A 15,753-nucleotide genomic window follows, 5' to 3' on the forward strand; every position below is an offset into this window, starting at 1 on the left:
TGGGCGTTAATGTGGGCGTGACAGGATAAGATAAGAACGCTAAATCTAAAATATAAACTCTCTAGATCTTATAGTATACGAGATCACAGCGAGATAGATCGAATCGGCTAGTGATACTCATCAAGATTATATACAATTTAAAGGAAACGCTTTCTTCTACGTGTTACATACTTTCCCCGAATACTACTATATTGTATACAAAATGTATGCATACATACATCCCAGTACGTCTTTTAAAATAAAAATCACAAACTCTTATCTACGGTCTCCGGTAAAAATTTACAAAAATAAGAAGAGCTTTTTGGTTGGAGGCTTAAATCCGAATTTTATATGAAACTTAGCATTTAATTCGAGCCCACCAGTAAAAACAAGAGAACGCTTGAGTCGATGCCATCGACTATTTTTACTGGGAGCACACATTTTTTGCATATAACTTGTTAATGAATGGCATGAATTTGCCAATTGTTGGAATGTAGTTGGACATTGATAATCAAAACAAACACTTATTTAAATTATTTGAAAATAGACTGATTTTAGCATTATAGGCGTTAAAGTGGGCTTGGAATCTTACTGAGACAAACTTGCGCTGCGAACGAAGCTCCCCACTTCCTAGCTTTTAATTTCCGAGATCTCTACGTTCATACGGACGGACAGACGATCTAGGCATGTCCGTCTATGCCTAGATCGACTCGGCAGGTGATCCTGATCAAGAAAATATACTTTATAGGATTGGAGACGCTTTCTACCTGTTACTTACTCTTCACCGAAAACAATATACCCTAATATACTCTATGAGTAAAGGGTATAATTATAATCGTTACGTTCCCTGATATTTCTTTACAGGTTAGCAATGACTAGTAAATAATAATCCCTTGAGCATGAACTTAGTTAGTACCGTATTGATTTCAGATCCATCTATCTATTTGTCCGTCGTACAGCGAAGATCGTGTATAATACGAATCTTATGTAAATTAAGCTTCCCCTTTGGGATCGTGATGGTGTTTCCGGGGATCGCTGGGCTTGCGGGCCATGTCCACGTTGTAAAGCCGGAACTCGACATTTCGGCGCCGCACATTGAGCGTGACGACAAAACAGTAGAGCAGCATCTGCAGCTGCTTGGCCACCAGCACGTACGCGGCGCCCATGTCGTCCGGGAAAACGGGCTTGCCCCACGCAGAGCAGTCGAAGAGGAAGTAGCCTCCATCGCGGCTGGAGCTGTGCCCGAAGGCGAAGTGCCGCTCCTGGCACTCCAGGATGCCCCACTGGTAGCGCGTGAAGAAGTAGTTGAGGCTCTCCAGCAGACTCATGGCGGCGCTGGCTGGTGCGCTGTACACAAGTCCGAAGGCCACCAGCTCCGTTTGCACCAGGAATCGCAGGTCCTGAAACGAGCACTCGCTGCCCAAGTCGTCCACCCCCAGTTGTTGGTCCCAGCGCTCGCTCTGTTCCACGCTGGCGCGGTAGTAGCGGTCCCCGTCAACCACGATCGCGTCGAGCAGCTTCCCGCTCCACTCGCCCAGGCGGCGGAATGTGCTGGCCACACAGCAGGCCACCACGCAGCACGCCAGCGTCTGGCGACCTCGCACCTTCGCGTCGAACCAGGGAGCCCTCGGATGCAGACCGCCCCACAGCGACCACAGCCTGTCCGCCATCTCCACCTCGAAGTTCCGGCACTGAGTATTGCCGGAGTGCCGTGGGCTGCCCTCTGCGTTGCGGGTCAGCCGCCGGCTCCAGATGGGCAGACAGTTGCACGGCGTCAGCCAGGTGATGGACTCGCTCCGCGCCGACAGGGGAGCAGCCTGTCTCAGCTGCCTTAAAATGCCGTCGGTATTGGCAAACTCCTCGCTGTACATCCTCGATTTGCTGCCTGTTCTCCTCCGGCAGGATGTAGAACTTCGGCGTAAGTGATGGAGGACCCTCCGGAACCAAGATGTCCCGCACGAAGTTGTGGCTTTGCCGGTGACACATTACGAACGATTGCACGGCGAGGGCGATGACTTGGCGGTAAGCCCATAAAGGCTCTAACAGAATTCACGGAAGGCAAGCTGGCGGAAAAAGCATCCTGCGAGGCGGAACCTTTCAAAAATTCAGAAATTTTGGAGCTACGGACGGACAAATATTTGTAACTGGTTTGTCATGGTCGACTAAATATCGAAAAAATTTCACAGAAGCCTGATGATTGGGATAGTAGGAAAAGATGGCAAATCGTAGACAACCATATCGAAGGCACATGTGCATACAAGACTATTAATTGCAATTGGGTTGACCAAACTTAAAGATACACATAGTAATTGCTCATAACTTTTCACAAAACAAAATTACATTGACACTTTTTCAAAACATTTTGAAATGTGGGAGCAATCTGGGCGTTAGAGTGGGCGTTGCACATCAGCATCTTTATCTGTTTTAGTTACCGAGATCACGGCGTTCACACGGCGTATAAATACCGCAAAATATGCTAGGAAAAGCCCAATTTATCTGAATAAAATTATATGAGACGTGCTTTATTAATAAAGAACATTTTTGGTCGGAATGTGTAATTGTTATCTTCAGTATGTCACCCTAAATACTTGCCTATAAATATTTATATAAACGCAATAGACCTTTTATTAAAGAAAAATATTTGGTTATTTGGAACCCAACTTACTCAACTTATTGCAAAGCAGATATAGACAAAGCAAGATACCATTAACCTTCACATAATTTATACTTTACAAAAATCTTTTAAAAAATATTACAGGTCAGGCTTAGGTTAACAAATATATGGTTTTCTACTTTTGATCAGAAGATGTATTCAAAAATATAAGGCACATTCTCTTAGGTTTTTTAACCCGATTTGGACGGCTGGAAAAGTCACTGCGATCCACCTAGTCACACCCATGTTCAACTAACTGGGTAATTGGCGGAGGAAGAATCGAGTTGGCTCTGACTTCTGGAGTTCTGCCCCGATTGTACAAATGCTCCTTGGCCCTGCGGAATTCCGCTTCCATTTGGTTAAGCCGGCGACCTATCCCATCGCGCATCATCGCAAGCACCACCATGTCCCGCTCCACTCGCTCCTTGGTGATCAAGCTGCGATTGAACTTATCGCAGAAGACATCAAAGGAGTGGTCCAGGGTGAGCATCTTGCACTCGAGGCCTCGGATGTTTCTTCCGAGGTTCTTGGCCCGAATTCGGAGGTCTTTCAAGGGCTCGCTGATATCGGCTGCTTCTGGTGGAGATCGGATATGGACTGCGCACGGTGGCTCACCAACGCTGACATAGTGTTTATGTATTTTCAGCAGGTTGGCCCGGAAGTTGGGCCAGTCCGCGCTGTCGGGATCTGTCTCCATTCCGGAGGTGAATTGATTGATTTCGTTGATAAGCTGGGTGACCTCAATATTCCGGTTGGCCTCTGGTTTCAGGGTCTTAAGAGCCTTCTCTGCGTTGTTTTCCAGTTCAGGAACCTTAGAATCGTTATCAGTCTTAACTTTATCCTTCACATCGGACTTATGATCATGATGAACGTTGCTGCCTTCCATCGGCTCCATCATTCCCTTCTGAAAGAACAACAGGAAGAAATCATTCAAGTACACACAAGTACTCAATCCTACCTTAATTAGAATTTCCTTGAAGCTCTTGGCCTTTGAGGTCATCTTGACCATGAATTCGTTTCTCATTTCCTTGACTATTTCAGCGATTTCCCCGCGATCCGCCGTCCGGGACAAAAGCTTGGGATAGTCCCCCGCCTCGTCCTCGTCAGGGGGCTGGTTGAGGGAGTCGTACTCGATCAATCCCTTCTGCGGGGATTGATTCGTTATTACCAATCTCCTACAGTGATCGTACTAACCTCTACCAGCAGACCAAGGTGGATGTCGTCCGAGCTGAGTTCGAATGGAACAGCCTCTTCATCCGAGGGTGGTCTCATTGTCTCCTGGCTCCAACTCCGCTTCAGAGTGAGCAGACTGTCAGACGAATTGAGATCAGTCCACTGTTCGGCCCCCTCCAGCTCCATAGAGGCATCGTCGGTGGGCAACTCACGTTCCAAATCCATTTCACCGAAAATTTACAAATTAACTACGCTTGGCTATGTTGAAACCAATCACTGAAAATTTGAACTAAACTCTTGCTGAGATTCCAGACCTATAATATTTTGACCTGACAGTTGACACCTGGTCTCCTGCCCTTTTTTCATATCCGTACCGGGAGGAAGGGGCGTGGCCGTGGCTGAGATCTGATAACCAGTCCGGGAGCGCAGAAAGCGGAAATTAACTTCGCGTTTCTGTAACGCATTAGCGCAACCAATAATTTGAGCCATCGTAAACACGTCGTAAATTTTGCACCGGCAAATTTAGGTCTTAATTTTCTATAGAGTGCAGCAGACAAGAATCACCAGCTCCCAGTGCAACTGCAAAGCGTAATTACAGTCCATTAAATTCTCTGCGTTTGCTGCGCTGCTGTTTCTTCTGGCGCATGCATGATAAGTGCCACTTGCCGCCAACCTCTTACCCTCCCATGTGATGGCTCGCTACGCGTTTCTCTTGGCAGCTCGTATGTGGCATGCAACAGTCTTTGTTGGCAGACCATGCCATATCTGTTGTTCAAATACGCGCCCGAAACTACCAGTACTTCTCCCATAAAAACACCGTTCTTGCTTCTTTTTACATTCGTTACTCATATAGTTAAAGGGTATGTAACAGTATGTAACAGGTGTAAGGAATCATTTTCGACCTTAAATTTGTGTGACCGTGTCAAACTATCCGTATTCGCCTGTCCGTATGAACGCAAAGATCTCGGAAACTATAAAAGCTAGGAAGTTGCAGCTAAAGGAAAGCATGCAGATTCTAGAGATTCTTGTGCGGCGCATGTGTATTTTAAGTGAAATATGTTGGTTTCGTCAATACCAATTGATTGGCAAAAAACATGTTTACCACGCCCACTCTCACCAATGGCAAGAGTTTGTGTCGCCCACCTTTATGACAACTTTTTTTTCATGGTACACTTTTATTTTGTTTTTAAGTATCTATTGACGTGCTAAAAGTTGATTAAATACGACCATTAGTTAAAAAGTTAACTAGTGACTACCGCACCGTAACATACAAAAGTTCTGATATCAACTATGGTGGCGAAAATTTGTTATACGATCTTCTAAATAAGTACAATTTCTCAAATTTTATCATTCGACACGCCGCAGTACAACATGCCTGTAAAGGTACATTTTGTTGTTGTTTTTTTTATATCTATTGACGTGCCAAAAGTTGATAAAATCAGGCCACTAGTTAATAAGCTAAATATGATAGTCGAGGCACTCGACTATAGCGATCTTTCTTGACTTTTTATACCCGTTACTCGTAGAGTAAAAGGGTATACTAGATTCGTCGAAAAGTATGTAACAGGCAGAAGGAAGCGTTTCCGACCCCATAAAGTATATATATTCTTAATCAGGATCACTAGCCGAGTCGATCTAGCCATGTCCGTCTGTCCGTCTGTCCGTCTGTCCGGATGAACGCTGAGATCTCGGAAACTATGAGAGCTAGGCTATTGAGATTGGGTGTACAGATTCCTGAGCTTCTTACGCAGCGCAAGTTTGTTTCAGTAGACTGCCACGCCCACTCTAACGCCCACAAGCCGCCCAAAACTGTAACTCCTACAGTTTTGATGCTAGATAGAAACTTTTTACTGAAAAGTATTGTTCTCATCAATACCTATCGATTGACCAAAAAAAAAGTTTGCCACGCCCACTTAAACGCCCACAAACCGCGAAAACCTGTGACGCCCACAATTTGCATGCTAGATAAAAAATTTTAACTGAAATGTATTGGTGTCGTCAATACCTATCGATTGATCCAAAAAAAATTTGCCACGCCCACTCTAACGCCCATAACGCTTAAATCTGTCTACCGCCGGTAGGTGGCGCATTTTAATTTCGCTTTGCTGCTTGCATATCTCCATTTCCCTTTGAGTAACGGGTATCTGATAGACGAGGTACTCGACTATAGCGTTCTTCCTTGTTATACCCGTTACTCGTAGAGTAAAAGGGTATACTAGATTCGTCGGAAAGTATGTAACAGGCAGAAGGAAGCGTTTCCGACCCCATAAAGTATATATATTCTTGATCAGGATCACTAGCCGAGTCGATCTAGCCATGTCCGTCTGTCCGTCTGTCCGTCTGTCCGGATGAACGCTGAGATCTCGGAAACTATGAGAGCTAGGCTATTGAGATTTGGCGTGCAGATTCCTGAGCTTCTTACGCAGCGCAAGTTTGTTTCAGTAGACTGCCACGCCCACTCTAACGCCCACAAACCGCCCAAAACTGTGGCTCCTACAGTTTTGATGCTAGAATAAAAATTTTAACTGAAATGTAATGTTCTCATCAATACCTATCGATTGACCTAAAAAAAAGTTTGCCACGCCCACTTTAACGCCCACAAACCGCGAAAACCTGTGACGCCCACAATTTTTATGCTAGATAAAAAATTTTAACTGAAATGTATTCGTCTCGTCATTACCTATCGATTGACTCAAAAAAAAGTTTGCCACGCCCACTTTAACGCCCACAAACCGCAAAAACCTGTGACGCCCACAATTTTCATGCTAGATAAAAAATTGTAACTGAAATGTATTGGTCTCGTCGATACCTATCGATTGATCCAAAAAAAATTTGCCACGCCCACTCTAACGCCCATAACGCTTAAATCTGTATACCGCCGGTAGGTGGCGCATTTTAATCTCGCTTTGCTGCTTGCATATCTCCATTTAGCTGAGTAACGGGTATCTGATAGTCGAGGTACTCGACTATAGCGTTCTTCCTTGTTTTTTTTTATTACTTTGCAACGAATCTTTTTGAGTTGCTTTTCAAACTGTCCCATCTTTCATCTCAAGAAAGGTCAGGGATGTTCCATTTTCAAAGATAATTGCTCTGGACAAGCGAACGCTTTGTTTTCTAGCTTTTCGTGTTTGTCCGCCTTCAGTGACACCCCGATAAAAAAAGAATCTCAATCCCAAGTATGTGTATTATCTGCTAGGATAGTGCGATCAAAACGAGTGATACAACGATCGAACGGAATTGTTTAGTGTAAATTGCTGTAAAAAAGTATTAATAATTTTTTTTAACTATTCACTTTTAATACGTTACGTATCGTAAGGAAATTTACAATAAAATACTCCGTATAAAAATTTTTTGAGATTCAGTGTTTTTAGGTACAAACAATCGCGACATATTCGGTTTGTACTATTTGTATAAAGGGTATATTGTATTTCGGTCATATAAAATAAAATCTTTGATCTGGATTACTAGCTGAGTCGATTGATCCATGTCGATCTAGTCTATCTGTGTGAACCCTGTGATCACGGAAACTAGAAAAGCTAGAGAGTTGTTGTTTCAGATTCATATACCTTAGGTATTCATTCTTCGCAAGTAATTTATCCCTGTGTGCCACGCACAACTAACTTTGTTGTTATTTTTTTAACTCTTTTGTTTAAGCAGTAGGCTTTTTAGAGCTTTCAATATTTTATAACATTTTTTTTCACATTAATGTTGGGTTGAAAAAGAAATCATGAAACTATTTTTTTTTGACCAAAATCTTGTTGATCCCCATCGACCATAACTTTCATCTGCGAGTGCCTTTGATATTCAAAAGATAAAACAGTATCGAACATTTGAAGTCTATTAAATTAAACAAAATCACCTCTTAACGAGGTAAGGGATCGTGACGATCGGCCCTTCAACATACAAAAATATATACTTCTATTCTGCAAGCTCCATTAAAATGCTTAAGATCCTTACATATAAAGGTATATTCTATTGTTTATTTATTTAGTCGGATGTACAATCATTTTTCGTTACATAGTTGTATATCAGAACTTTTGTATGTTAAAGGTGCGATCGTCACGACCCTTTACCCCGCTAAAACAATTTTTTTTTTTAATTATAAGTTTTTGTTTTAATCATCAATTATAAAATGGGAGTTCTATTCACTTTCGATGTAATACTTATACTCGTATGAGCTATTGTAATAGCATTAAAATCAATAGTTATATATATTTCCGTTGGCAAGGCCAAGTCGAATTGTTACTGTATGCCGTACCATACTTAAGTATAGAAGCCGTTTTTCTAGGAACTTAAATAAAGTATGTACAACTTATTTTTAGTTTTAATAAATAATTTATTTAACAAACTTAATATTTATTTTTGATGACATACTTGTAAATATTTTTTTTTCTTGGACGTTGATGCACTATGGTCAGTACAAACAAGTGGCCCTACGACACCAAGCAAAGCTTGTTACGCGCGGAGCCCATCACCGTTTTGGGCGAGTAAACATAATCGCGGACAAAGAAAAAGACAATGTAACAATAGACAATTAAAAATACAGGTCAATACGAATAGACAAAATACATCAAGTAAAACTAATTAGTTACTAGGGAGGATAGTATTATTGATTTAAAGATAGGAAGTGAGTCAGTAGTAGATATTAGATGATATAGTCTATTATAATCATTGCAAAGTACTCTAAAAGGTTCATGCATTGCGTAATTAGAGATACAGTGATTTAATACTAAAGGAATATAGTTTCTAGTGAATCTATTTGGCACATTAAAATGCAGGCGACCCAGTAACTCGGGACTCTCTACATCACCATGAATAAGATTTCTAATAAACGTAATACCAAGCATAGTTCTACGGTTAGCTAACGATGGTAAGTTAATTAGAAGCAGTCTACTAGAGTAGGATGGTAGTATTAGGCTTGTATCCCAGTTAAGTCTCCGTAAGGCAAATATTAAGAAGTTTTTTTGCACAGACTCAATCCGGTCTATATGCACCCCATATTGGGGACTCCAAACAGGAGCGCAGTACTCAAGAATTGGTCGGACTAATGAAATGAACAAGGTCTTTGTGACATAGGGATCATCGAATTCCTTCGACCACCTTTTGATAAATGCAAGCACGCCCCTGGCTTTATTTACCATAGTAGTAATGTGATCGGAAAATTTAAGTCTAGGATCCATGTAGACTCCAAGGTCGTCAGCATGCGTTATCCTATCTAACGCACAACCACTCAAAGTATACGTTGAGTAGTGGGGGCTGACACGAAAAAAGGTCATTAGTTTACACTTAGAACCATTTAAATTCAATTCATTATCCATGCACCATGTTTGAAATGCATTTAGATCCGATTGTAAAGCTAAACTTTGTGCGGGGTCATTATATTGCAGGCACAACTTAACGTCATCTGCGTACATAAGAACCCGTGACTTCGTTAAGACTAATGGAAGGTCATTTATAAATAATGTAAACAGGAGCGGACCAAGATGACTTCCTTGTGGTACACCGGAAGTAACTCGGATTAGGGATGACAAAGAGTTTTTAAAAATGACCCTTTGAGTCCTATCATTCAAATAACTTAAAATCCACCTAAGAAGATCACCTGAAAACCCTAAAAGGTCCAATTTCCGGACTAAAATCGGGTGACTTACAGAATCAAACGCCTTACTAAAATCAGTGTAGACCACATCAGTCTGACGATTCTTTCTAAAACCTCCTATAACAAATGAAGTAAACTCCAAAAGGTTGGTTGTCGTTGACCTACGTTTTATAAATCCGTGTTGACAAGAGGAAATAAGGGACCTACAACTGTGTTGTAAATGAGGCGTAATAATGTTCTCAAAGAGCTTCGGTATAGCTGATAGCTTTGAAATACCTCTGTAATTACATGCGTTCAATTTACTCCCTTTTTTATGAAGCGGGATAACAAACGATTCCTTCCATCTGTGTGGGAAATCGGATGTTTCTAAAGACAAAGTAAACAGTTTGTGCAATGGTCTACACAAAGTCTCAGCGCAATACCTAAGCACACATCCAGGGACTCCGTCAGGACCCGGAGAGTAGACTGGTTTGACCCTTTGCAATTCTAAAAGAAGTGAGCTTTTACTTATAACAGGACAACAAATAAAGTTTGATTTAGGAATGACATATGGGTAAGACTGATCTGGAGGACTTGATGTTGAATAGGTGGTTTGAAAAAACTGTGCAAAAAGATCGGCTATGGCTTGATCAGTGCTAGCAGCCGAATTTTCAAATTTAAGTGATGATGGGTAACTAGAAGATTTACGCTTTGTATTAACAAAATTATAAAACTGTTTTGGATCCAGTGTAAACTGGGTCTTGCAACGAGCTAAATAGTTTTTATATTAACCGCTTCAATTATATTAGTACTTAAGTACAGATTGGACCAATCCGAGCAAGCTATAAGGCTATTAATGAGTGCAAAGTTCGCTTTACGAAAGCAGGGAATGCGTTTAGCTATTTTTTCAGATACTTCATACACTTTTGTACCCGTGTCAATAGTCAGCTCTAGCGTTGGGTGATAAGGGTCTTCTGGTAAAGTAATTGCAGAGGTTCTAGCTATGCAGACACAATCTGGACTGGAAACAAAGCATAGATCCAGTAATCGTCCTAAGAAATTGAATACATGATTTACTTGAGACAATGAAATATCAAGCAAACCGTCAAGAAAATCATGCTGCGTTGAAGGTAACAATATATTTGAGGTTTCGACGGTGGACCATGTCGCCCTAGGTATATTAAAGTCACCTAAAACTATTAACTGATCCCTATCTGATAGTTTACTTGAAATAAACTGGATAGCGGACAGATGATTCGCATATGTCGGGAATTCCGATGATGGCGGAATATATGAACATGTTATGTATATAGAAATACCCGGAAGGGATAGTTTTATACACAGAAATTCAATGTCATTTATTTCGTCGGACGTTATTACTTCAGACGTTAATTCTGAGTCAACTGCAATTAAAACTCCACCTCCACGTCGGGACGGACGATCAAGCCTGTAAGTTGTGTACTTACTTGGAAAAACTTCGGAACTTAGAACTTCCGGTTTTAACCAGGTTTCAGTAAAAACAATAACATGGGAAGACAAGGAAAAACTATCAGTATACAATTTGGTCAACTTACTTTGTAAACCTCTTGTATTCTGATAATAAAGCTGAAGAAAAGAATCTAGTTTTTTGAGATAGATGAGGATGTAGATGTGGATGGCTCTTTAAAGGGATTTCCAACTTCTTTTGAACGAGTTTTCTTTTTTTTAGCTTCGTACTCCTTAACAAAAATGCCAACAGGCCAAAAATTGGCTGAGCACATAGTTGCAAAATGAGCACAGGGAACACCGATCTTAAAAGATGATACTTCCCTAGCATATGGAAAATTAAATCGTTCAACCTTTAAATCATCAATCTGAACTTTGTTACGGATATAGGCCGTAATGTCCAGCGATGAAAGGTCAGGATTTAGCCGAGAAACAAAAATTTGTTTCCGCTGCGGTACACAGGTGACTGTTTTAGGTACCACGCATGTGACAGGTTTAGGTACTACGGCATTTACGGCTGCACTACCAGTTTCATTCGGTACTCCGGACGTTAAGTCAACATGCGGCGTTGGAATTATTAAAGTATTGCTTATAGCAGATTTTTCGGGCGTCTCATGCGGCAAAATCTCGCGTCCTTTGCATTCGGAAACCGAATCTTTTTTAGCTTTCGATCTCAGTACCATTTGTGCGGCGGCTGAGATCGACTGCTGTGCTGCAGACCCCGGATCGCCAGAGAGAGTTACACTAGCGGCTACCGTGGGTTGTCTATCGACCGCGATCTTTTTACGCTTAGGAGAATCGGGCTCAGATAGCATACGGCTAGTGAGCTGCGACTCAAGCGCCACAAGCAGATCCGTATTTTTACGGCTGTTCCGGATTAATTCCGTAACAGTGCTTTTTGTAAGCCGCCTTATAGAGAGTGCCTGGGTTTCATACGCAATGCATTCATCACAATAGTAGCGCAAGCCACTTCTCATGTCGATTGCATCGCGTACCAGGCCCGAATAGCCAAGGCATTTTGCATGAAAAATATTCTCACACGAATGGCACGGAATGCTTTGTTGTCCAGCCGAAATTAACGACTTGCATTTCTTTAAATTGCAGACAGCCATTATCGCGATATTCCGAACCACAGTGCCAAGAGAATAAAGCTACGCAAGTAAAAGAGAGAGTTAGAGAGCGGGAGAGAATGAGCGGGAGTAAGTAAGCTGGGGGAGCGTAAGTTTTAGATGTTCCAAAAACAAAGTTATAAGCGGGAGTGCGGGAGAGCGGGTAACTACCGTTTAGACACTTACCGCTCCAAACAGCGTTTGGAAGAAAAGAAGAAGGCAATTAGAAAAAAACTATAACAACAAACACAGCACAGAGATTAGACGTGCAAACTAATTTTGTTAATTTAAACACAAAACAATCACTATGCACTCGCGAAGCGAACGGATGTTGTTAGGGACATAAAAAGTTATATAGACGTATGAAAATATGAATTAAACCCCGATGGTTTATGGACAAAAAGAACAAAAATTCGGAGCGCAAGACAAAAACACGACCGTTCACTTAAAGTTCTCAAGATGATATGAGAACTTTCTTCAACTTAAAAAGTATCTAATAAGATGTTTTTTTCATCAATTTAATGTTACATAGTTTTTGGCCATTCAAGAAAGCATGAAATGTTTTTCTTTCCGAACTAAAACGTATTGCACTTTTTATCGCTTCCAAACGGTGATTTTTATTTTTATAATATTTATATATCAACAGTTGAGGTATATCAAGGGCAATATAATTTAAAATTTAAAAAGGAAATAGTTCGAACCAATTTTAAGAAAATATAGAAAAAGTTTATTTAAGAAACTTTTTGCTATAACTTTAAATTTTTTGTATTTAAAGAATCTAAGTGTGATCAGCATTTTAATTTACTTTTTCTGTGACATATAGAACGAATCTGTAGCATTCGTATTTTGGATAGTGTAAGCCTTAAGTTTAGCTATTATTTTGGATCCACGCCAAAGTAACGGATTCTTTTCTCGTAAAACAAAAGTTTTGTATCTTGAGCTTATGTTGAGCCTAAGCTCATGTTGCTTAGTGCGCTTCGTCACTACGTGAACTGCCGTCCGCAGAGATATATATTTCTCTTGCCTTAATTTCTTTTGAAAAAGTTATTTAATTAAAAAAAATAATTTTAAGTTTTGGGATGATTCCATTTGGCATCTTTACATTAAGGATGGGCCCAGCCTCATACAATTGCAAAAACATGGATAGCAATTTAACAGACGGTATGGATTTTTTCCCATTTAACTTAGCATTCCTTTGAACGCCAATTGGCTGAGCGAACTTGAAATTTGATATCGGCTGCAGCAGCAACCTGTTGCCAGTTGCCGCAGCAACAACATGAGCCAAAACCCGATGTTGTGGCGGGTTGTCGCCAATGTTTCTGTGTTGCCCACGTGGTGTCATGAACTTGCCAATCCATTCCGGTGAAACCAACAAGGAGGAGAAATTTTTTGGTGGAAAGTTAGAGAAGTCTTTTTAAAGCAATTAAATTAAAACCAGAATTTAGAAGGAAAAGTTTTTCGATCTCAGCCTTTTCTCTCAAATTAAATAAAGGACACAGAAGTAGTTTTTCAAAATTTTGCATCAGCGATGGTAGATAATTGAAAGGAGCGCTTGGAAGCCAATTTTGAAACCTATTCGACAAGTGGATAAAATAGATCCCTGCTAGAAAACTGTTGAGTTTTTAGGACATTTTAAAAGTGCAGGAAACCGCAAGTTAGAGCTGTGCACAAAAAGTTTTTATTTTTATATCTTAAACTAGATTTTAAATGTACTTTGTATATAATTATATAAAAAAAAGCAAAGCCTTATGTTTAAATAACCCTTCACAATAAATGTTAAAAAAATCATTAAAAACGAACCGGACATGGATTAACCCCATAACAAAACCTAATTTTGTGTTATTGAAAAAAGTTGTTGACATGTGGGCGCCAGGCGAGTTTTAGCTTTAAACTTAAATTTTAAAATCTTACTTTTTGCAAAAGTCTTGTGCTCAAACAACTGGAGTTATATTGTCGTTCTAAATGTGCGTTCGAATAATTGAATGAGAAACATATATTCGGTAAGCTCAAGTTGCATTTTATAACTTTTTTTATAGAATTCTATTTAAAAACAAGAGAGAACGCTGCAGTCGATGGCCTCGACTATCAGATATACTAACCGCGACTTTCTCCGCGTTTAGGAAACTCTTTTTAAAAGTGATAGGAAAGATTTTAGCGCCGTTTTTGGAATAACATTTCCTTTACGATTTCTTACGGTTTAAAAAATGGAAAATTTGAACTGAAATCAAATCATGTTTTCGGTTTGTAAAAACATGTCTACAAATATAGACTCGTTTACGCCTTGCCCTTAACAGGTTCTTTTTTTACTAAGCGGCAATAGAAATTAGTTTTCGTAATTTATTTTAACCTCTGCCGTTTATGAAATGAAGCCATATGTCTAAAACATTAAATGTATTTTTGCCTGTCTGGCGTATCTATCAGCTGAGAATAAATATATACATGAATTTTGTTTCACGCATTCAAAATATGGTGCAATTTTCTTAACGCTGCTTCTCTACTTAGATGCATTTCAATTAAGTTTTCGTTTCGTCAGAATGGTTGAAGGTGCGATCGTCACTAGTTTTTTACCTCGTCAAGAGGTGTTTTTCTTGATTTAGATTGACAGCAGGAGTTGGGAGGAAAAACGGCAATCGACACCAAGCAGAACCCGACCCTCTCCAACAACCGCAACAGCCAAATGCAAATGAGTTGGCGCAAGCCAGGCGGTGACAATGGCGCCCCGAATCCTTCTCAAGTGACAAGCCACCAGGAACGGAGGCACACTTGAGTTAACACGCCGCCGGCGGAGGGCACGTGGCCAAGGCAACGCCATTGAACTCCTGGCAAGTGGCTAATTACGGCTGGCCCACTCTCAGAGGAACTCCCCAGAAAAGTCACACCAGAATCGAAATGGCAGCTGATTTGCATTGGATCCATTCGCTTCTGGAGCTCGAACAGTACCAAAGCAATTTTTGAATTATCGCATGTGCCTTGGAGTTCCAACCACTCGTTGCATGTGAGCTAATTGAAAAGCTGCGTGCTCCAAGCTTGTTTCAGAAGTTGAGTCCTCTATTGGTGATCGGGATCGGGACCAGAACCAAGACTTGTGGGGTCTTCTGCCCTGACAGTTGTCAGTGGCGTTAGCTGACACCTCACACCAGGCCATGTAAGCAGGTTTCGAGCTCTGCCAAGTCTTCCCCGAGCTCCACGGACTTATTTGTCAGCGATTTCGAAAAACGGCTATATGGGATTCGAGGATGAGGATGGGCCTGGACAGGCCAGCCTGCCGTTCTGCAATTATCCTGGGCCCAGCGCTTCCGCGTTGGCCAGGGCCGTTAGCAACCATGACCGACAATAACTCCCTGGACCTAACCCAAATACCGACGCATTGTCCGGCTAATGAGCGGGCCACATTCCTGCAACTCACGCAGAAGTGTGTGCAACTTTAATTTCCAGCGCCATAAATCAAGCCGCGACCCGGCCCGCTCCAGTGCGGAGCTAGTCGCCTCCAAATGAAGTAGTTACCAGTGGCCGTCGAACACCGGACAGGTGGCAATCCTCGAGCAGGCCATTCATCACCATCAGCATCGTCGTGGCCATGATGCAGGGAATTCAATTCACGCCCGCCAGGAATGCCTTTCAGAGTCCCCATACCAGTCCCCATACCAGTCCCCAGCCCATCGCATGAGGCGATAATTAGTGCGCAATTGTCGTTAACGCCGCCTTTGTCTATTTCTGCCACTTGGCCAATGGGTAAGGGGTATGGGGAAATGGGTATGGACTATGGGGAATGGGGATCC

General features: G+C 41.4%; 2 protein-coding genes across 3 annotated transcripts; both read right to left on the bottom strand.

The window, feature by feature from the left end:
* Positions 1-899: 899 nt before the first annotated feature.
* LOC108007681 (uncharacterized) lies at positions 900-2,149 on the bottom strand. Its single transcript, XM_065864689.2, has one exon. The coding sequence runs from the start codon at positions 1,848-1,850 to the stop codon at positions 972-974; it is 879 nt and encodes a 292-aa protein (XP_065720761.2). The 5' UTR covers positions 1,851-2,149; the 3' UTR covers positions 900-971.
* A 536-nt stretch (positions 2,150-2,685) lies between these two features.
* Positions 2,686-4,140, bottom strand: LOC108007674 (uncharacterized). Of its 2 annotated transcripts, none has more exons than XM_065864688.2 (3): positions 3,833-4,140; positions 3,591-3,776; positions 2,686-3,536 (listed from the first exon to the last, which is right to left on the bottom strand). In XM_065864688.2, the coding sequence occupies exons 1-3, from the start codon at positions 4,028-4,030 to the stop codon at positions 2,865-2,867; spliced, it is 1,056 nt and encodes a 351-aa protein (XP_065720760.2). In that variant the 5' UTR covers positions 4,031-4,140; the 3' UTR covers positions 2,686-2,864. The 2 variants fall into 2 exon arrangements, with proteins under 2 accessions (XP_065720760.2, XP_016926885.3); XM_017071396.4 differs by having other exon boundaries at positions 3,827-4,137.
* Positions 4,141-15,753: the final 11,613 nt, after the last annotated feature.

The sequence above is a fragment of the Drosophila suzukii genome, chromosome 3 (assembly GCF_043229965.1).
Source record: "Drosophila suzukii chromosome 3, CBGP_Dsuzu_IsoJpt1.0, whole genome shotgun sequence".
Lineage (NCBI taxonomy): Eukaryota > Metazoa > Arthropoda > Insecta > Diptera > Drosophilidae > Drosophila > Drosophila suzukii.